Below are 22,198 nucleotides of genomic sequence, written 5' to 3' on the forward strand. Positions count from 1 at the left end.
AACTTCCGAAAACGCACTTTTCTGAAGGATTAAAAAAACTTGAAAAGCGATTGACCAAGTGTATAGAGCTCCAAGGAGATTATGTTGAAAAATAATAAAAAAATTTACCAAAAAAAATTGTTTTTATACTTCATTTTAAGGACTTATTGAACTACCCTCGTAGTTTGCTTGAAAGTTAAAAATATTTATGTTTGTTTGTTAAAGATTCTTAAATTTGTATAAAAAATTCATTTCTTTGGTTAAAAAACGAGCTATATGATTGAATTTTTTTTTACGAAAAGGAATTTTTTGTAACAGATAATTGAACTATTATTCCAGTTGAATATTCTATAATTTTAGGTAAAAATTCATCTCTTTGGTGGAACATTCATTTCCTGACTAAAAATGGAATTCTTCCATTCTTGTTTGAAAATGATATTTTTTTTTTGTGTGGGAAATTCGTCTTTTTGATAAGAAATTAATCTTCTTATAGTAGAAAATTAATTTTTTTGATCGAAATTTCAATTATTCTAGATAAAAATTCATCATTTCAGTTCAAAATTCATCTTTTTGGCTTAAAATTCAACTCTTCCGGTCAAAGATTTACATTTTTAGTTGAAAATTCGTCAGTTTGATCGGAAATGTAACTATTTTTTTGACAATATTTTGTTATTTAAACTTAGTTTTTTTTTCGTGGAAAGTCATTTTTCAACTGAAAATGTAACTTATTCCAATTAAATATTCCAGTTTTTTAAAAATTCATCTGTTTGGTTGAACATTAATTTTCTTAATTTAAAATTGAATTATTTAAGTTTTGCTAGGCAATTTTTTGTTGTAAAAATTAATTTTTTTATTGAACGATTTCCGTTAAACTTTTATTGTTATAGTTGTAAACTCATCTTTTTGGATTAAAATTTAACTTTTCTAGTTGAAGATTCATTATTTTAGTTGAAAATTCATCAATCAGATTGAAAGTTGAACTATTTTGTTGAAAATCCATTTCTTATTTGTTGAAAATTAATTTTTTCAACTTAAGGTTTAACTATACCATTTTTTGGTAAAAATTGATATTTTTAGTTGTAAAATGTAAGTATTTGTTTAAAAATTCATTTATTTTGAAATTTTTTGCTCTATTGTGTTGTACTGTTTTGCATAATTTCCAAATGAAAGACTTAATTGTCGATATATTTTATTAAATTAAATATCGTTAGAAATTTTGAAGGCATTTTAATAAGTTTTCTATGATTTCAGGAAAGATTTTAAAGCATTTAAAATATTTTAGGGTTTTTAAAAAGATTCCAAGGTTTTTTGAATAGATTTAAATAATACCAAGGTATTCCAAAGAATCTTTTTAATATTTTGCAGTATTTTTAAAATAACCAAGAAATTTTCAAGAGCTTTAAAAAGTTTTAAGGGATTTCAAAATGCTTGACAAATTTTAGGAATTTTTAAAGGATTCCATGTAATTTTTAATTGATTTCAATCATTTAAATTGATTTTAAAACAATTCCAAGATTTTAGGGATTTTTAAAGATTCCACGTAATTTTCAAGAGCTTTAGAAAAAAATTTGAGTTTTAAAATATTTCAAAAAATTTGATTTCAATAATTTGAAGGTATTTTAAATGTTGTAAAAGATTTTAAGCTATGCTTAAAAATTGCACATAATTTTCAAGATATTTAGAAAACGTCAAGGGATTTCAATTTTTTTTAAGGATTTGAAATATTTTAGGATATTTTAAAATTTGCCAAGGAATGTCGAATCGATTTTAATAACATCAAAGATACAAAAGAATCTTTTAAAAATATACGGAATTTGCAAAAGATTTTAAATGACTTGAAAAATCTTAGGAAATTTAAAAATTGTCAAAGAAATTTTTAGTTGATTTTAAAATCCGTTAAAATATTCCAAGGGCTTTCATATATATTTCTAAATTAATTGTAATCTCTGAAAATGGATGTGAAATCTTATGAAATATTTTGAAATATTTGTGAAATCCTTTTAAATCCTTGTGAAATCTTTAGAAATCTTTTGAAATTATTCAAATCTTTTTAGAAACTTTTCGAAAACTTTTGAAATCTTTAGAAATCTTTTGGAATCTTTAAAATAATTTCTGAATCTTTGTGAAATCTTTAATATATGTTTTTAATATTTGTGGAATTTTTTGAAATCCTTGTGAAATCTTTTTAAAATCTACGAAAAATTTTGAAAACTTCAGAAATCTGTTGAAATCTTGAAAAACTGTTTTGAAACCTTGTGAAATCTTATGAAATCTTTGTAAAAATTTTTAAAATATTTGTGAAATCTTTATATATATTTTGAAATCTTGGAAATGCTTTTTGAATCTTTGTGAAATCTTATGAAGTTAAAAAAAATATTTTTTAAAATATTTGTGGAATCTTTTGAAATTCTTGTGAAATCTTTAGAAATCCTTATGAAATGTTTAGAAATAATACATTTTCTAGGATTTCAGGAAATATAAGGTTTCATGGAATTTCACAGGATTTCATAATATTTTAATGGATTTTAAAGAAGTTCTTTACAAGAAGTAAGGGATTTCGTAGGATTCCAAAGATTTGAAAATATCTTTTAAATTGAATTGAGTGCATTTTCACACACACACACACATTTTTAATTCAGATTGAGTTTCTATGAATTCCATCGAATTCTTCTCTTTTCCCTTAAACTCCTCAAAATCTACTGTAATTTTACTGATATAAATGGAATTTTTCCAATTAATTTGATTTCTTATTAATTCTTTAATATCTTTACTTTGTACTTTGCTAGAAATTAATTATTTAAAGTGTAAATTGAACTATTCCATGTTCGCTTGAAACGTTGAAAGTTTATCTTCTTTCATGAAAATTCATATGTTGGTCGGAAATTTAACTATTTCGTTGAAAATTAATTTTTTTACTGAAAATGTATATCCTATTTTCAGTCAAAAATTTGTTTTCTAACTAATTTAAATATTCTATATTGGGTTAAAAACTGATATTTTTGGTATAAATTGCATCTGTTTTTGGTTAAAAATCACAACTGTTTGATTGAACATTTATCAATTTCGGTTGTAATTGAACTATTTGGTTTGAAAATTCATCTTTTCTTTGGTAAAATTCAATGGTTTTTTATTTTAAAATTAACATATTTTTTTATTTGAGATATCAATTATTACATTGTTTCTTGAGAATTAATCTATTTTTTATTGAAAATTCAATTGCTTATTTTAAAGTGAAAATACTTTGTTAGGCGTTCATTTTTCTGGCTGATAATTCATAATTCTAATTGAATAACCTTTTTTCTGTTCAAAATATCACTATTTTGTTGAAAATTATTTTTTTTTAAACTAAAAATTGAGCTATTTCATGTTTGATTAAAAATGTATCATCTTCTTTGAAAATTCATCTGTTTGGACGGAAATTAAACTATTTCATTGAAAACTTATCTATTTTAGGTGAAAATTCAACTATTGTGTTGAAAATTTATTTTTTTGTTTGGTTAAAAACTTATTTTTCTGAATGAGAATTTAACTATTCTATTTTTGGTTGAATGCATTTTAATTGGTTGGAAATTCTTTTTCCCTACTGATAATTTAACTGTTCTGTTTTTAGTTAGAAATGCATTTTTTTAAATAAATATTCGTTTTATTTTTGTTTGAAAATTTATTTTCCGACTTGGAAATTGAACTATACCATTTTTTGTTGAAAATAAATCTTTTTTAGTTGATAATTCATCTGTGCTTTGGATACTTGTACGAATTTTTGAAAAGCATTCTAGTTGATCGAAATCCTGCGAGATTCATTTATAAGTCTATTATTTACAAAAATGTATGACACTATTTTTCAAATATTTTTCAATTTCTATGTCACCATTAACACAATTGTTGATATTTATTTGTAATTTTAAAAATAAAATTTTACGAATTTTTTGTTCAAAAAATTCTTGGCTGAATCAACTGTCAATGTTAAAATTGAATTATTTTTATGTATGGATCGAATCCATTTCAAATCAGGCAGGTTCTACACTTGAAGTTGCAGAATCTCTCGGAGACGAAATATGTTGTTTTTTAGAGGAATTTAGGCGATACGGAGTTATGCGTATTTGAACTTTTGGCTTTGTTTTTCAAAAAAACTCTAATTTTTTCTTCAAACTTATATAACTTTTGACCTAATTAAGAGATTTCAGATTTCTTTCCAGATTCTGGTAGATTTTATCTACTTCTTTCGAAATTCACGAGAAGAAAATTTAAAAATGTTAAAAGTAAACAAAGTAACGGGGGTTTTTCTGAAAATACTAAAAGTCGATTTTCTCAAAAAATCCACACTTATATTTTTTGCCAATTTTTTATTGAATTTGTTCTATCACGAGGAAAATAACTTCTGAGTTTTGTGCCGGCTACATAACTTTTGTGGCCAGGAGAATTTTTTTTCATAAGCAAACAAATTCTCTTGATTTATACTATAGAATGGTTTAGCCCACCAAAGAATTATAAAATATCTTATTTGCATAAAAAAAACTTTGTAAAAAATATTTATAAAAGTAGAAAAGGTGAGGAGCCCAATCGTGTTTAGCAGTTTTGGTTTTCAATCGTCGAAAAATGTTTAAATCTTATGTAGAAAGTAAAATTAGTTTAACAACAGGAACGTACTTTTGCACTTCAGTTACGGAAGTTGAAATGAATAAAGACATTTTAGAATTTCAATTGTTCATTTATATATAAAATTTTAAAAATAGTTTAAAGGACTAGAAACATATGGGAAATTTCTGCGAAAGAGGAAAAACCTCACCTTTTCTACTTTTAGAAATATTTTTTACAAATTTTTGTTTATACAAATAAGATATTTTATAAGTTTTATGCAGGCTAAATTATTCTTGAGACGAAAAGAATTGTTTTGCCTAAGAAAATTGAATTTTTGTGTTTTTATCGGAAATGTTGCAAGACATCATAGATGAGTAAAAGAGCTTTTTGTAGAACTCTCTTAACTGTGCAAAATATTTACTAAACATTTTTTCGTATCTATTGTAGTTTGTAAGAAAAATGCGAGAATTTGATTTTATGAAAAAATTCTCCTGGCCACAAAAGTTATATAGCCCGCACGATAGTACAAATTTAACAAAAAACTGGAAAAAATATACGTATAGGTCAAAAGTTATACAAGTTGAATGAAAAAATTGTTTTTTTTTTAAACAAAGCCAAAAATTCAATTACGCATAATTGCGTAAACAAATTTTTTTACGAATCGCAACAATACGTATCGCCTAGTTTCCCCTAAAAAACAACATATTTCGTCCCCGAGAGATTCTGCAACTTCAAGTATAGAACCTGCCTGATTTGAAATGGATTCGATATATGAAAACAAGATGATTAAAAATATAAAATGAAGTTTGACACTGCAACTTTAATAATCAAATTATTATGAAAATTCCCTTTGCCTAAATAATTCTCTCTCTTTAGGCGAAGAGAAAACAACTGTGGGTCCCATTAATCGAGAAAGCCGTAGCGAAAATCCACGGATGCTATGAGGCTTTGGTCTCAGGTCGTGCGATAGAAGGTCTAGCAACATTGACAGGAGCTCCCTGTGAAAGTGTTCCACTTCAGCCTTCAGCATTGCCGAGTGAAGATGAACTTGACAAAGACTTGATCTGGGCTCAGCTGCTCTCTTCGCGACAGGCGATGTTTCTCATGGGCGCCAGTTGTGGCGGCGGAAATATGAAGGTCGACGAAGAGGAGTATCAGCGGAAAGGCTTGCGACCCAGACACGCCTATTCTGTTCTTGATGTTCGCGATGTCCAGGGAATTAGATTACTGCGCCTGCGAAATCCGTGGGGCCACTACAGTTGGAAAGGCGATTGGTCTGATGATAGTCCCACCTGGACTCCGCAATTGCGCGAAATGCTGATGCCACATGGAGCTTCCGATGGGGTCTTTTGGATTTCGTTTGACGATGTCCTCCGCTACTTTGACTGCATCGATATCTGCAAAACAAGAGTTGGATGGAGCGAAGTGAGACTGAGAGGGACTTTGCCGCCACTTTCGTCACTCAGGCATTTGTCTTGTGTTCTATTGACTGTTTTGGAACCCACCGAAACTGAGTTCACGCTCTTTCAAGAAGGCCAAAGGTATTTCTGAATATTCTATCTAACAAGTATTAGTCAAAGTAGGAGTCTTGCGTCTGCAAAAAAAGGCTTTAGTATGATATTTCATCTCAAATTTTCCCTCAATTCCTCTCCCATGATTGCCCCTCATTTATCCTCCTTGGGGAAAAGTATACCTGATGGGTGGACCAGGGTGGAGACCTATCCGGGAGAACTGGGAGATTTCCCGCATTTCATAATTCGCGCATTTCGTAATTCTTGAAATTTTCCAACTCGAAAGTACCTAAGGTAAACTGACTATTACTGGGACAGTTAGGAAAAGCTAGCCAACATAAACATAATTTAAAAATGGGGAATTGAAATTTTTTGCACCAAAACCGTTACAATAAGTGGCTAAGACATTATTCAGTCGTCACAGAGTGTCATCTATTCACCTTTTGTCACCTTATTTAGGAATTTGTCACCTTTTTCTCCTATTTTGTGGTTTCTCATCTTTTGTCACCTTTTTTCAGTTGAAAAAGTACAATTTTATTCCAAATTAGAACTTGCACACGAAATACAGTTTTTATTACAAGCCAGTTTAATTTTGAAGCAAGGAAGATGAATTTTCAACTAAAAAGTATTACTTTTCTAAGGAATGAGGATTTTTACACCAAAAGGATTGATTTTCTATCCAAAAATAAAAGTGTTTAGTAAATCAGTTGAAATTTTGATGAAAAAGATTACTTTTTAAGAAAATAGTTGAATTTAGATTAATTATAAAATAAAAATATAATTTTTTTCAAATAAAAATAATTAGCTTTAAATCAAAAAGGACCAATTTTGAACCAAAGAAGATGACTTTTCAACAATACAGTTGAATTTTCAACCAAATAGTAGAGTTTTTAACCAAGAGATGAATTTTTAACCAAAAGGTGATATTTTTTTAGCAAATAATTGGATTTTCCACCCAAAAAGACGTTTTTTAAAGTTAAAGAGAATTCTCAATCCAAAAAGTATCAATTTTCGACAAAAAAGTATGACTTTTTAACAAAATAGTTGCATTCAGTTTAATTCTGAAAAAAATATAAGACTTTTTTTGTTTTTGATAAAAAGAACTAAGTTTCAATGGAAATAGATTTTTTGAACCATGAGGTTAATTTAAAAAAAGTGACTTTAAGAACCTAGTTCAATTTTCAATAAAATAAACAAACTTTCAAATATAAAAGGTGAATTTTCAAAAACTAAAAAAAAATTTTCTACCAAAAGATAAATTTTCAACAAAAAAATATGAATTTTCTATAAAAGTATAAATTTTCGACCAAAAACGATGACTTTTCAAGAAAATCGTTGAATTTTCACAAAAAGGATGTTTTTTAAGTAAAAGAGATTATTTATTAAACAAAAATACAATAATAGACTTATCAAATAAAAGGAATTAATTTTCAATAAACAAAGAGGAATGGTCAACCAAAAAATATGAATGTAAAATTTAAAAAAAAATAATAAATTTTCTGCCAAACAATATAATTTTTTCGTCCAAAAACGATTACTTTTTTAACAAAAGACTTTAATTTTCAATAAAATAGTTAAATCTTTAACTAAATAGTAGAATTTGTAACCAAAAAGTAGAATTTCGAACCAAAAAAATTATTCATTAAAAATTCCACTCCTTGGTTGAAAGTTGAACCAATTTTTTTAAATTTCATTTTTTTTTTTCGTTGAAGATTCATAATTTTAGTTAAAAGTTCGTTTTTTTTTTGGTTAAAAAGCTAAAAATTCTTTTTGTTGTAAACAAGTTTTTTTTTAATTATAAATTCAACTATTTTGTTAAAAAAGTCAACTGATTAATTCTAAATTAACTTTTTTGTCAAAATCCAGTCATGTTGAAAATATATACTGATTGGACAAATCTAACTGTTTTTTATTTTTCATTCTTGTTTGAAAATTTCTTCTTGGTAGAAAATTCAATTTTTGGTAGAAATGTCATCTCTTTTTGGTTAAAAATGCAACTTCTTAATTGAACATTCATCTATTTTGGTTGATAATTAAACTATTTTGTTGAAAATTAAAAAATTTGGTATAAAATTCAAGATTGTGAGTACCGTTTAATTATTTATTCTAAAAAAGTAGTTTAAAGTAGTTTATTGAAACATCTAATTACAACCTTAAATTTTGCCATCTGCGTAGATAAGTATTTTAATTTTAATTAATAAATTTATTTTTTAAATAAAATTAGTAAGTATGCACTAAAATTTAATATTATAGACTAATATTATCGATTTATTTGCAAATTAAAATGTTTGATAGTAAATTTTGAATTAGAATTCATCTTAATTCAAGTTCATACATCAATTGAAAAATGTATTGAAACAATTTAAATTATTTTTTGGTTATAAATTGTATTATTTGGTTGAAAATTGTATTGCCTGAAAAATCAGTTTTGATTAATATTTCAAATATTTTGTTGAAAGTTCGTATTTTTCGTTAGAAAATTTGTCATTTTAATTATAAATTACACTTTTCTTTGAGAAAAATGGAACTTTTTTGTTACAAATGATATTATTTGGGTCAAAAATTCATAAATTTGGTTAAAATATATTTTTTTTATTATTCAAAAATCTTAATTAAAAATTTTTCGTTTAAAATATCAACTATTATATTTTTTGATAAGAATTAATATTTTTGGTAGAAAATGAGTCTTTTTTATTTAAAAATTCAAGAATTTGTAGCAGGCGAATTAATTTTTTTTTAAAATTCCAATCAAACTGGTGAAGCCGCAACCTAAACAGACTAATTTTCATCCACACTTGTATTTTTGCTCAAGAAAGATAAAATTTATAATTAAAAAGATGCGTTTTCGAACCAAAAAGAGAATTTTCAAGAAAATAGTTCAAATATTAATCAAAAAACATTTTTCATTTAAGAAATAAAAAATAATGTTAACCAAACTGTTGAATTTTCAAGTACAAAAGATGAGTTTTCTTCAAAACAGTTATATTTTTAATTTGAAAATATAAATTTTCAACAGAAAAGTTGATTTACTTAATTTATTTTAAAAATTAAATCGATAATATTAATCTTATTAATATTTCATATAAATGTATAAGCTCGTCCCGGTTTAGGCAACGTCGACAAAAATTTGTCCAAATGCGGGACATTAAAATATTCATAATTTATCGAATAAAATCGCTAATAAAGTTATGCATTTTATTCTCTGACCTATTAGAAATGTGCAAAAACATTGCTTTTTCTTTTAGTGTAAGATATTTCAATAATACATTGCTTTAAAAGTTATGCGGAAAAATTTGAAATAAAAAAAGTGGAAAATTTTGCAGCAGTTCATTCACACATTTTGAGGAATGTTTTTGATTCTTTTTTACTAAATGTATAACTTGTCAGGACAAAAATAAATAATGGTAAAAAATTTAAAAGAACTTCAAAAATAATAGAACATTTTTACTTTTATAATTTATGTTGGAATTTAAAAGATACTCAACGATATTTATTATTGTCTCAGTATATTTTACGTTGTCCCAGTAATGGTCGGTTTACCTTATATAAATAGTTAGAAACTATTGGGACTTTTAACTTATAATTTTAACAAATTATGCATAAAACTATACTTTAGCTTGTAGATAAATTAAAGTTTATCTTATTTGTTATGAAAAAAAGTTGTCACTTTTTTCTGGGTCAGTGCATGAAGAACATTTAAATATTTTCAATCGAACAGTCTATTGAGGTAAGTTTTAGAAATCAAAAACTTCAATTATTCATTCTCCAAACATGTACAAAATAATCATATTTTCTTATTGAAACGCAATATTTAGTAATTGTTTGAAGTAGCAAATTTTTCTAAAAACATTATGTAATTATTTAAACAGTTCATTATTGTTTATATCCAAAATTCATCAAAATTGATCCAGAGATGTCCACTTTTTTCAAATTTACATCCTATGCTACTTTTTGTTGAATAATTACATAATTTTGATACATTTCTTCTAATGTTTAATAAAGTTGTGTTTGGTTAATAAATTTTTATTTGATCAAACAGTTATTTTTCGATAACTAAAAAAAACAACCAAAATAGAAGACATAGATTTAATCACCATTTTAAAAGCATTTTTCGCAAAGTAATTATTTAAACAAATTATATTTGTTTAAACAATTAAATAGTGGTAAATTTATTCTTTCTATATACCATACAGTCCGAAACATAATTATATGTGTTCTATTTTATTTCATTTTTTTTAGTTATAAAAAAAACTGCTTGTGCAAATAAATATTGTTTAAACAAATAGAAATTTATTAAAAATTATTAGAAATGTATCAAAATAATGTTAGTATTCAACAAAACGTAGCATAGGATACTAATTAAAAAAGAAAGTTGATATCTCTGGCTCAATTTTTATCAATTTAGCGCTTCGACTTCTTTTTCTAATTAAATTTGTCCAAGATTGTTCGTATTTTTTTTAATTTAGTGAATTTAGGGAAAAAGTTCTGTCCAAATTTGATTTCAGCCGTTTTTTCTTATAATCAGATGGATTTAAATTTTTGAGCGTACATTTTTCATTTAAAGAATTTTAAAATGCAATTTTACAGGCTTACATATGAAAAATTATTAGCGTTTAAAATTTACAATTTTGGATAAAAAACCTTTTTAATTGATCAAATGTAAATTTAAATTATAATGATTTTTATTAAATTAAACTATACATTAAGGATTAACAAGTGGATAATAATTGATTTTATAAGACTATTCGAAATCAGTTCAAAATTCATAATTAAAGATTTATATTAGATTTAAAATTACGTTTAGTGTAAAATTGAAAAATTGAAATTTTCGAATTTTCGAATTAAGAAAAATAACAATTGCTTCAGATTTAGAAATATTTGGGTTTTCATATAAAATCAGAAATTATAAATCTAATATTTAGAACTAAACAAAAGTCTAAACTTTGAAAATTACCATTTTAATTGTTATATTTGGAAAAATTCAATTGACAACTAAGACTGTTAAATTTTCTTGAAAAATATCGAGTAAGTTAAAGAAATATTTAAAAGGCCTGAAAAGATTCAAAATTAATTAAAATTTTTTAATGATTTCAAATTATTTAAACGAACTTTATATGTATATCGACAAATTCCGGCTATTAACGAAATTTCGGTGTAAATAGCTCATTTTAAATTTAAATTATTTTAAAAGATGTTTAGAAGTTCTGAAGAGATCTCAAAAATAATTAAAAATTTGGTAAATGTAAAACATGTAGATGATTCAAGATTTTGAATTAAAATTTTGAAGCTTTTTAAGGATTTTAAAACTTTTAAATGAAAATAATTTTACTTTTAATTTGAGAAGTGTTCAGTTTATAAAAAAAAGTTAATTTAAAAATTTTTAATAACTCTAGCTTAAAATTTCTTAAAATTTTTTAAAATGATTCTCAGATCAGTTTTTATTACTTCATTTACGTATTTTGTTAAAAATCCATTTTTTGATAGAAAAGTCATTTTTTTTCTTTGAAATTTATTCTTCTTGTTTAGAAATTCTTCATTTTCGTTACAAATTCAAGTATTCTAGTTAAAAAATTATCATTTTATTTTAAAATTCATCTTTTAGTTTGGAAATAAAATAAGTTGTTTGAAAGTTAAATTATTTTGTTAACAATTAATTTTTGTATTGAAGATTAATTATTTTAATTGAAAATTAATTTCTTAGTTTGACAAATGATCTATTTAATTGAAAACTTGTTCTTTCTTTTGGTGACAAGGTATTTTTTTTCCAAAAATTTCACTATTTTTTTAAAAGTTTGCTTATTTTTTAGTTGAAAATTATTATTTTTTTAAACTGAAAACATAACTATCATTCCAGTTGAATATTCCATAATTTTAGTTTAAAAGTGATCTCTTTGGTTGAACATTCATTTTTTTTACTAAAAATTTACTGTTTGGTTAAAAAAATCAACTACTTCAGTTGCAGATTCATTGTTTTAGTTAAAAACTCATCTTTTTAGTTTACAATTTAACTATTTTAATTAAAGATTCATGATTTTAGTTGAAAATTGATCAGTTATGTGATAATGAATTTTTTTGAGTTAAAAATATTCCACCATTAAACTATTTGATTTGAAATTTTTTTATTAAGAAAAAGAAAAATTACCTAATATTTAAAAATGTACTTTGAAAGTTTAAAGTTTAATTGTACTTGAAAAAAAATTAATTTGCGAGTCCAATTGTTCAATTTGGATGCATAAATAACAATTGAACACCTATTATTCTTAGAACAATTCGAGTAAGTTGAAGAGATATTTATAAGTTTTTGAACTATTCTAAATTAATTTAAAATTCGAAATGATTTCAAATAATTTAAACCTGAATAATCCAGCTATTCGTATCTTAATTCCGGTGCAAATATTCCACGACCTTATTTAACGCCAAATATAGATTTTGGCAGATTTCGAATAAACAACTTAGAGGCATTTAAGAATTTTGAAAGGCAAAGGAGACGTAAAATATTTAGAAGAATAAAAAAAGTTTCTTAGGAAAATTGAACATGATTTTTATTTTGGAAAATTTATGTTAAGAGAACATTTAGAAATATTTAGAAAGATTTACAAAATTATAAAAAATAAATGTGGGAGATTTTAAGGAAATGTTTTTTATTTGGCAGGATTAAAAAAAAATATTAAGAAAATTGTTAGGAAAATTTGAAGTCATTCTAAAAGATGCTTAGAAATTCTGAAAAAATTTTAACAATAATTTAAAATTTGAAAAAATGTAAAACAACATGTTAATGTTTCCAGATTTTGAAATTAAATCTTGAAGCATTTTAAGGATTTTTAACTATCTAAAATAAAAAAAATTAACTTTTAATTTAAGAAGTGATTAGATTGAGATTTACTGAATCTTCGGTCCTACAGAGAAGTTTTACATAAACCTCTGCGTTTATTTAATAAGTGTTTATCTTGTTAAACAAATATAATCATTCAATTTTTTATGTTTCTAGCTTAAAATTGTAGAAAATTTCATTTAAAAATATTTTTAATTCATCGATTGATTCTTCACTTTAGAGCATTAACATATGTAATTTGGCAGTTTAACTGCATTTAATTTGAAATCGTTCAGTTGAAAAGTATCAGTAGCTTCAATTTTATACGTGTAAATTATTGAGCACTTTTATACAAAATTTTTAAGTTCAACAAAATCTTAAGTTTCTGTTTTAGAAGTTTAAAATTCAATAGTTTCACTTTGAGAGCTTCAATTTGCAGCTCAATTTTTACTGCTTCAAATGAAAACATTTTTGGTTTTAGATTTCGATGTTTTTTAAATTACATTGACCATAAAAATTGTTTTCGAACCGTGAACAAACCCGGGAAATTTGTTCTTTTATTAAAACGGGGCCGCTCTGCATCTAACCATTTTTATTTGATTTAGAAACTCGGAAAAGTCGCAGCGTTCTCAATTGGATCTCTGTGTCGTTGTTTTTCGAACACGTTCGCCAGCGGCGCCGGAAGTTGGTCGATTGGTTGAGCACAGTAAACGCCAGGTTCGAGGATTCGTTGGATGCCACAAAATGTTGGAGAGAGATTTGTACATTGTTGTGTGTTTGGCATTTAATCACTGGCACACGGGAATGGAAGACACCTCGAGTTATCCAGAATATGTACTGGCCATTCATAGCTCGAAAAGATTGCTAGTTGAACAAATTTCGCCTCCCGCCTTTGTTCTGGCTGATGCTATTATAAGTCTGACTCTAGCCAAAGGACAGCGACACGAAGTAAGATTTGGATTTATTAATCATGTTATTATTCAGGGGCCTTACCTAAATTACCGTAACAAAATATGATTCATCTATCTATATATATAACTCTAATTTGTAAAGCTTAAAATTTAAATTTATTCTGTTTCGAAGACCTTTAAACTGAACATTGCAAACTTCGCAAATTTTACCATTTTTAACGTTTTAAAAGTACGATCTGACTGCAATTTTTGATGTATCAATCTGTAATCGTTCGCCTGGGAACATCTTCTATACATTTAAAATTTGTGTACTATCAGTGCTTTTAATTTGAAATATCTTACATATTATTCACTTTTTTAACTTTTTCATTTTTAAATATATTAACCTTATGAATTTTAATTTCAAAATATTGTACAATTAGGCTGATTTAACATAAGAATGACGTTTAATCATAAAAATAATTGAAGAGTTAAGAATAACCATTATTGTAAATAGTGTTTGTAACCAAATATTTTAATTTTACGTATTTTCAATTTTGTATTTCCCTTAACTTTTCAATTATTGCAAATCTTGCTAAAAATAATATATCTTTGATAATAATCGGTAAAATATAATAATATAGATGTTTTTTATATGAATTTTAGTCAAATTTATTTCTTCTTTTTCAGCCTTTCAAAATACTTAAAAAGTTTCAAAATATGATTTCAAAATCTTCAACAACCTAAATTTTGTGTAAAATTTTATGGAATCTTTTTAAATTTGTTATTATTTTTTAAATTCTTTTGAAACCTCTAAATAATTTTTTATATCATTCGAGTTTTCTCTAAAACTTTTAATAAATACTGCAAAATTAAAATAATGCGTTAAAATCTTCCGGATTATTTTCTGACAATTTTGTAAATCTTTTAAAATCTTTTTAAATATACCCTTAAAATTAATTGACAAAAAACAAAGAATAATTTTTAATTTTCCAATTTTAAAATAAATATCGGCAAACAACAAAATAAAAAATTCTAACTTTCATAAATTTTGCAGATAATTGAATTTTTTTTAAATATGTAATTTTAAACAATCTCGGTGAAAAACATTAAAACTTGAGAGATTACAATTTTTTGCAATTAACACTTTCTAAACTAAAAGTTAAATTCTTTTTATTTTAAATGGTCATAAATTAAAAATTGTTCAATTGTTATTTATACATCAAAATTTGTTTTGAAATCTTGTTAAATATTTTTAAAATTATTTTTTTAAAAGAAAAATTGTTAATATTTTTTACAAGAATCTTAAGTATATTTTGTTATTATCTGAAGATCTTCAAAAATCATTTAAGACAGTCAAAATCTTATTTAAAGCTTTTCAAAAATATATATTTTTTAAAAAAAAATTTTGGAATCATTCCAAATTTTTAATTATTTTAAATCTCATGACAGCTTCTAAATATCTTTTAACCTAATCGAATTTTTTCTAAAATAATAATTGTTCTTTTTTATACTTCCAAATTTCTTTTTATTTTAAACTCTTTTTAAGTATTTTGTAAAAAATAAGTTTTAAAACAAAAATATAAATGAAAATTTCCCCAGAAATCTTAAGAAAATTTTTTCATTATCTTCAAACTCTAAAAATCTTTAATCCTTAATCAATGCTGCAAAACAAAAAATAATCCCTTAAAAGTTTCTAATTTTTGTTTAAAATGTTGGAAATGTTCCAAAATCTTCTTAAATATTATCTTAAAAATAATTTTCAAAGATAAAAAAAACATTTTTTATTTTTATATGAGTCTTAATCTTTTAATTAATTGGAATCTTTTCAACTTTTGAATTATTTTTGAAATTCTTTCAAACTTTTTTAAAATGCCCGAAAATCTTCCAGATTATTTTTTCTTTGTAATTTTGGAAATCTTTTAAAAAAATACTTTTAGGACTGATGACGGAGTTTATACAAAACATTCCAATTTTCTACTCGGAAATAAGAATTTTCAATAAAAATGTAAATTTTCAGTTCAAGAAAATAGTTTAATTTTTCACCAACTAGTTGAATATAAATATTTGTGTGAAGTTTCCACCTAGAAGAATAATCTTCTACCAAGTGCAAACATAAATAATATAGTTTTCATAACCAAAAAATATCAACTTTCTACTAAAAGAATTGAGTTTTTGAACTAAAAAGAAGAATATTACACAAATAAAGTTGAATATTTAACCCAGAAAAATGCAATTTCTACGAAACTAGATGAGTTTTTAAATTAAACAGAAAAATTAAAAAGCAAATAGTTCAATTTTTATACAAATAAAAATTCAGTTTAACTTTTTAACATCGAAGTATAAGTTTAAAAAAGAATTAAATCTATTAATGTACTTGAATGTACAACCTGAAGAGACCAAAAATTTTCATATTTATCAAAGATTTTTTGTAATCTTCTAATTTGAGTGTAATAAACTCCATGGGCTAAAGTGGAACAAAAAACGACTACAGCTTAATTTTATTTTGGGTAATCCGGAAAATGAAATTTACGATTTCTGTTCACAATGTCCAGTTTAAATCTCTCTGGCCGAAACATTGTTGATTATATTTACAAATGTTTTTTATTGCGATTTGATAATAATATAAATAAAAAAGACGAAAGAAATAAAATAAGAGAAGCGAGAGGATTTGATTGGTTGCATTCTTATTTTTCATTCCTCTTTTTTATTTTTGTCCAAAAAATCAATTGTTTTCTTTTCCTTTTTAGGAAATTTTTGATCTTTTTTCAAACTTCAATAGGAACATTTTATGGTGTTTGTCCAAGTTTCGTCGTTGGGTTTTTTAAATTTTATTTTCAGGAATTCTGCACATGAATTTTATTATTGGACGTTAAATAGGATTTTAAATTTGATTTTAATATCATTAAATTTCTTTAATTTTAATAAAATATTTCTACCTGCCTCCGGCTTACTGTTCGTAATTTATGGCTTTCAGAAATAATAAGATATGGGATATTTGAAACTGATGAAAATTTTTTGTATTTTAGATAATATATACTTTGCAGGGTCCCTCGGCATTAACATTCAAGTACTAGTATTTTAATCTTATGATATTTTTAACATGGGATATTTTATAAACGGATTAAAACAATATTTCACATACAAATTTAAATTCTTCTAATTTATTTATTTTAAGCAAAAATATCATTTTTCTACCAAAAAGATAATTTTAATGAATTACGTTAATTTTAAACAAATTAAATCAATTCTCAATAAAATAATTGAACTTATACTGAAATAGATTAATTTTTTCATCAAAAACACATATCTTCAAAAGAAATATTTGAATTTTCTCCCAAAAATTTTTAGTTTGAGTTTTCAATATCAAAATGAGTTTTAAATCAAATATAAAATTTCGACGGATATACTTGAATTTTTAACCAAAAAGATGAATTTTTAACAAAACAGCTGAATTTTCTACCAAAAATGATGACCTTCTAATCAAATCATTCAATTTTGAACCGAAAAGTTGCATCTTGATATAAAACAGATGCAATTTCTACTAAAACAGATGAATACCAAAATTTGAATTTTAAACATGTAAATGTTCTTCGAAATAGTCGAATTTTCAAAAAAAAAAAACAGTTAAATTTCCAACCAAAAAGGATGACATTTTAACCAAATTTTGAAATTTTGAAAGAAATAATAAAATTTATAACGAAAAGAGATGATCTTCAGCAGGAATAAACTGCAAAAATTTAAATATAAATACAAAGCAAATAAATACAAAATTTAATTTTTAACAAAATAGTTCAATTTTCTACCGGAGATCAACCTTAAGTCAAAAAAATAAATTTTTTAACAAAAAGGTTCAACTTGTACCCAAAAAATTCAATTTTAAATTAAAAAAATAAATTTGTAACCAAAAATGAAAAAGTTCAATTTTAAGTGAAACATGGGAAAAGTTTCAATTAGAAAAGATCAATTTTCAACAAAATTTTGAAAATCTCATCGAAAGAGATGAATTTTCAACGAAAGATAAAGAATCACCAACAAAAAAATGATTTTTTAAAAAAAGCGGTTGAACCTTAAACCAAATAGCGTAATTTTCAACTAAAACAGGTAAACTTCTAGCGAATAATGTAATAGTAGATTTTTCAAGCAAACAGTTTTAATTTTAAATAAAAAATAGTTTAATTCACCCGAAAAATATGCATTTTCAACTAAATAGTTGAATTTTTCAACAAACAAACAAAAAATTATCAACGAAAGTGATGAACATTCGACTGAAAAGATCAATATTCAAAAACAAAAAAATGATTTTTTAAAAAAGAGAGTCAATCTTCAAACAATTAGTTCAATTTTTAGCCAAAAAAGATTTTAATTTCAAATCAAAAATAGTTTAAATTAACCACAAAATATTAATTATCAACAAAATAGTTGAATCTTCAACCAAAGAAGATTAATTTGTAACCAAACAGTTGCATTTTTATGCAAAAAAGACTAAATTTCTACTAAAACAGGTACATTTTTAACTAAAAAATATGTAATCTTAAGGAGTAAGTAACTGCAAAAAAAAGAAATTTAAATATAAATACAAGGCAAATAAATTACTAACTAACCAAATTTAATTTTCAAATTGAATTTTCAACAAAATAGTTAAATTTTCCACTGGAGACAAACCTTCATTTTTAAAAATTAACTTTTATTAAAGTAGTCCAATTTTTACCCAAACAATTGAATTTTTATTTTAAAAAGGTCAATTTTCAACCAAAAATGGAAAATTTATATTTTCAGTAAAGAAATGTAAAAAGTGAAATTTTCAGTAAAAAAATTAATTTTAACCAACAAAAACGAATTTTCAACCAAATAGTCCAATTTTCCACCGAAAATATGAACCCTTCAACTGAACAAATTTTTGTAACAAAGTATTCCACTATTAAACCAATAGTGGAATTTTCAATTAAAAAAGATCAATTTAAAACAAAATTGTCAACATTTCAATGAAAGAGATGAATTCTCAATGAAAGATGAAGAATCACCAACAAAAAAAATTATTTTTTAACAAAGCGGTTCAAATTGTGTAATTTTCGACAAAAAAAGTTAAACTTTCAAGAAAAAATGTAATAGTAGATAATTTCACTAAAAATTTTAATTTTGAATAAAAAATAGTTTGATTCAACTGAAAAAGATGCATTTTAAACTAAATAGTTCAATCCACAACCAAAGAAGATTTATTAACAAACAAACAAAAAGTTATTAACGAAAGTGATGAACATTCAACTGAAAAGATCAATATTCAACAAAAAATGATTTTTTAACAAAGAGAGTCAACCTTCAAACAGATAAAATTTCAGCCAACAAAAATTTTAATTTTAAATAAAAAATAGTTTAAAGTTACCAAATAATAATAATAATTATCAACAAAATAGTTTAGTCTTCAACCAAAGAAGATTAATTTCTAATCAGACAGTTGCATTTTTATGCAAAAAAGATTCAATTTCTACAAAAACAGATATATTTTTAAACTAGAAGACGAATTTTCAGAAAAATAGTTATAATTTGAACCTGAGAAGAAAATTTCTAATTAAAAAATATATAATCGTAAGGAACAGATTTCTAAGAAATTATTAAATCAGGATTCCCACAAAACTTCATTTTCAACCATTAATAATTAAAGCCCAAGATTTATTCTACTTGGCAGTTATTTACAGATATAAAGTAGTACAGTTTATAAGTTGTACATTAATTTGTGTATAATAGTGTTTTTTTACGATTTTTGTTGTGAAGTTTAAAGTATTTGTTGGATAATAAAAGTAAGTCTTTATTGAAAACGAAGGGGTGTAGATGGAATTTACATCTTATAAGGTGAAGAAACATATTTTTTTACAGAAATATCTACCCAACTGTGATTTACATCCTTTTGAAAAATACATGTTGAGTCGAACAATTGTGAATATAAATTAATAATTATTTTTAAAATTAAACTGTTCTTTACGATTTAAAAAGTGAGTAATAATTAATTTTACAAGCCGATTCGAAATCAGTTCGCAATTATAGAATTTCCAGTTTCTAACGTTTAAAATTATTTACAAATGTAAACGCCCGATTGAAATTTTAGAAACTATTTCCAATTTTAAAATAACTTCAAAATAATATATTCATAAACAAAGGCTTTTATTAAATTAAAAATATTCTTTCATTCTGAAATATTCCATTTTTAATTCATTCAATTTGAAATGTTTTAATTAAGAAAAATAAGAATTACTTAATATTTAGAAATATCTGACTGCTTATTTAAAATCTGTAATTATAATTAAATATTAAAAAATACATTGTGAACTTTACATTTTAATTGTTTTATTTAAAAAAATTTAATTGGTAAGTCAAATTTTTGAACTTCGATGTATGAATAAGAAAAACATATTATTCTTTAAAAAACTCAAGGAATTTGAAGAAATTTTTAAAAGTTTTGAAAAAATTCAAATTTCGTTTAAAACTTGAAATGATTTGATATAATTCAAACAAAGTGTTTACGTGTGCCGCCAAAATATAGATTTTGGCAGATTTCGAATAAAAAATTTAAAAGATTTTTAAGAATTTGGAATGGCTTCAGAAGATTGAAAAAACATTTCCTATGAAAATTAATAATGATGTTTACTTTGAAAAGATAATTTTGAATGATTATTAAAAAAGATTTAGAAAGATTTACAAAATTATCAAAAAAAAATGTGGAAGATTTTAAGGAAATTTGGTTAATTTGGCAGAATTTAAAAAGAACTTTCGAAGCAATTGGATTCATTTGAAAGGATGTTTAGAAGTTCTGAAATAATTTCAAAAATAATGTAAACAACATGCAAATGTTTCAAGATTTTCAAATAAAATTTGGAAGCATTTTAAGGATTTTTTAACCATTTAAAATATAAATTATTTAACTTTTAATTAAAAAAGTGTTCAGTTTATAAAAAAATGTAACCGTTCAATTTTTAATGTTTCTGGCTTAAAATTGCTTTAAATGATGTAATTTAAAAATTTTTTTAATTCATTGATTGATTCTTCAATTTAGATTTTAGAGCTATGGAAATAATAACGTGGAATAATATTTTTAGAATTGTATCTGAATCTTTGAACACTACAATTTATAAAAGTTAAAAAAATTATTTTGCATTTTAACTGTATTTAATTAAAAATTGTTCAGTTTAAAAGTGTTCGTAGCTTCCATTTTATATGTATAAATTATTTTAAAAGTTTTTAAATTCAAGAGTTCCACTTTGGGTGCTTTCATTTGCAGCTCAGTTTTTATCAATTCAAATGGAAAAATTGTTAGCTTTAGAGTTCGATTTTTAAATTTTCATTGACCGTAAAAAATGTTTGCGAACCGGAATATGACCGAGAATTTATTTCTTGAATTAAAACGGCCACCTTAAATCGTCTATTATTCCTATTCTTCGCATAATCTGGATAAAATTAGTAGCTACATACATTAATTCAAGTTTATAAATTTAAATTCATTGAAACTTACATGAAATAGTGAAACAATAATTTTTTCTAAACCTATTTTACAAAAATGTGTTTTTTCACAGTATAATATGGGGATTATATCTAAACCTATTTGTTTTTTAAATGAAAATTTGTCTTTAGTATTAAATCATTGTTTAATACTTCACAAAAGTATCGTAAAATCACTTTTATGCCAAAATAATATTAAAACTTTAAAATTGTACCTACTCTTTCTAGTTCCAGTTTAGGGCACCATTAGGCGAAATGGTTGACCACCATTCCCTATGCCTGATTTTTCCCTGTTCAATATTTTCACTCATCAGGTTTCTTTGGCGCGTAAATTTAAATTCATATTAAATTTCTGCACAATTACTGCGAGTTCTTTGTTTCATTTGAGAATTTTCAAAAATTACGTACGAAACTTAACAAATCGTAAAAAAAATGTATCGACCCCCACCCCTACCTTACGGTTAAGCTGCTACGTAATTTAAGTGCTGTCTCTTAGATACAATTGGGCTCGTTTTTTAAATAAATAATTGCATTTATGAATAATTTTGTTTTATTTTCAGGGTAGGGAAGGAATGACTGCTTATTACCTGACCAAGGGTTGGGCAGGTTTAGTTGTGATGGTGGAAAATCGTCATGCAAATAAGTGGATTCATGTTAAGTGCGATTGCCACGAGAGTTATAATGTTGTCTCCACAAGAGGACAACTCAGAACTGCTGATAGTGTTCCCCCTCTTCATAGGTGAGTCTGGAGAAAGTTTCTTTTTTCCCGATTTTTTAACTACCCGACTTTTGAGTGTACACGTAGTTTTGAAAATTTAAGGATTTCACAAAGATATAAAAAGATTTCCATGATTTTAAAGATAATATTGAAATATTTCAATTTTTAATTAAAAAAAAAGTCATTTTCACACAAAAAAGAGCGAATTTTCAACAAAATA

At 24.3% G+C, this 22,198-nt stretch overlaps 1 protein-coding gene across 3 annotated transcripts in view; it reads left to right on the forward strand.

Moving 5' to 3' along the window:
- LOC117169440 (calpain-D-like) overlaps window positions 1–22,198 on the forward strand; it is a 62,668-nt gene that overhangs the window by 32,961 nt on the left and 7,509 nt on the right. For all 3 annotated transcript variants that reach the window (XM_033355817.1, XM_033355816.1, XM_033355818.1), the window contains exons 6-8: window positions 5,434–6,098; window positions 13,485–13,827; window positions 21,821–21,999. In XM_033355817.1, coding sequence (XP_033211708.1) covers window positions 5,434–6,098; window positions 13,485–13,827; window positions 21,821–21,999 — 1,187 coding nt within the window. The remainder of the gene's footprint in view (window positions 1–5,433; window positions 6,099–13,484; window positions 13,828–21,820; window positions 22,000–22,198) is intronic.

This window comes from Belonocnema kinseyi, chromosome 3 (genome assembly GCF_010883055.1).
Source record: "Belonocnema kinseyi isolate 2016_QV_RU_SX_M_011 chromosome 3, B_treatae_v1, whole genome shotgun sequence".
NCBI lineage: Eukaryota > Metazoa > Arthropoda > Insecta > Hymenoptera > Cynipidae > Belonocnema > Belonocnema kinseyi.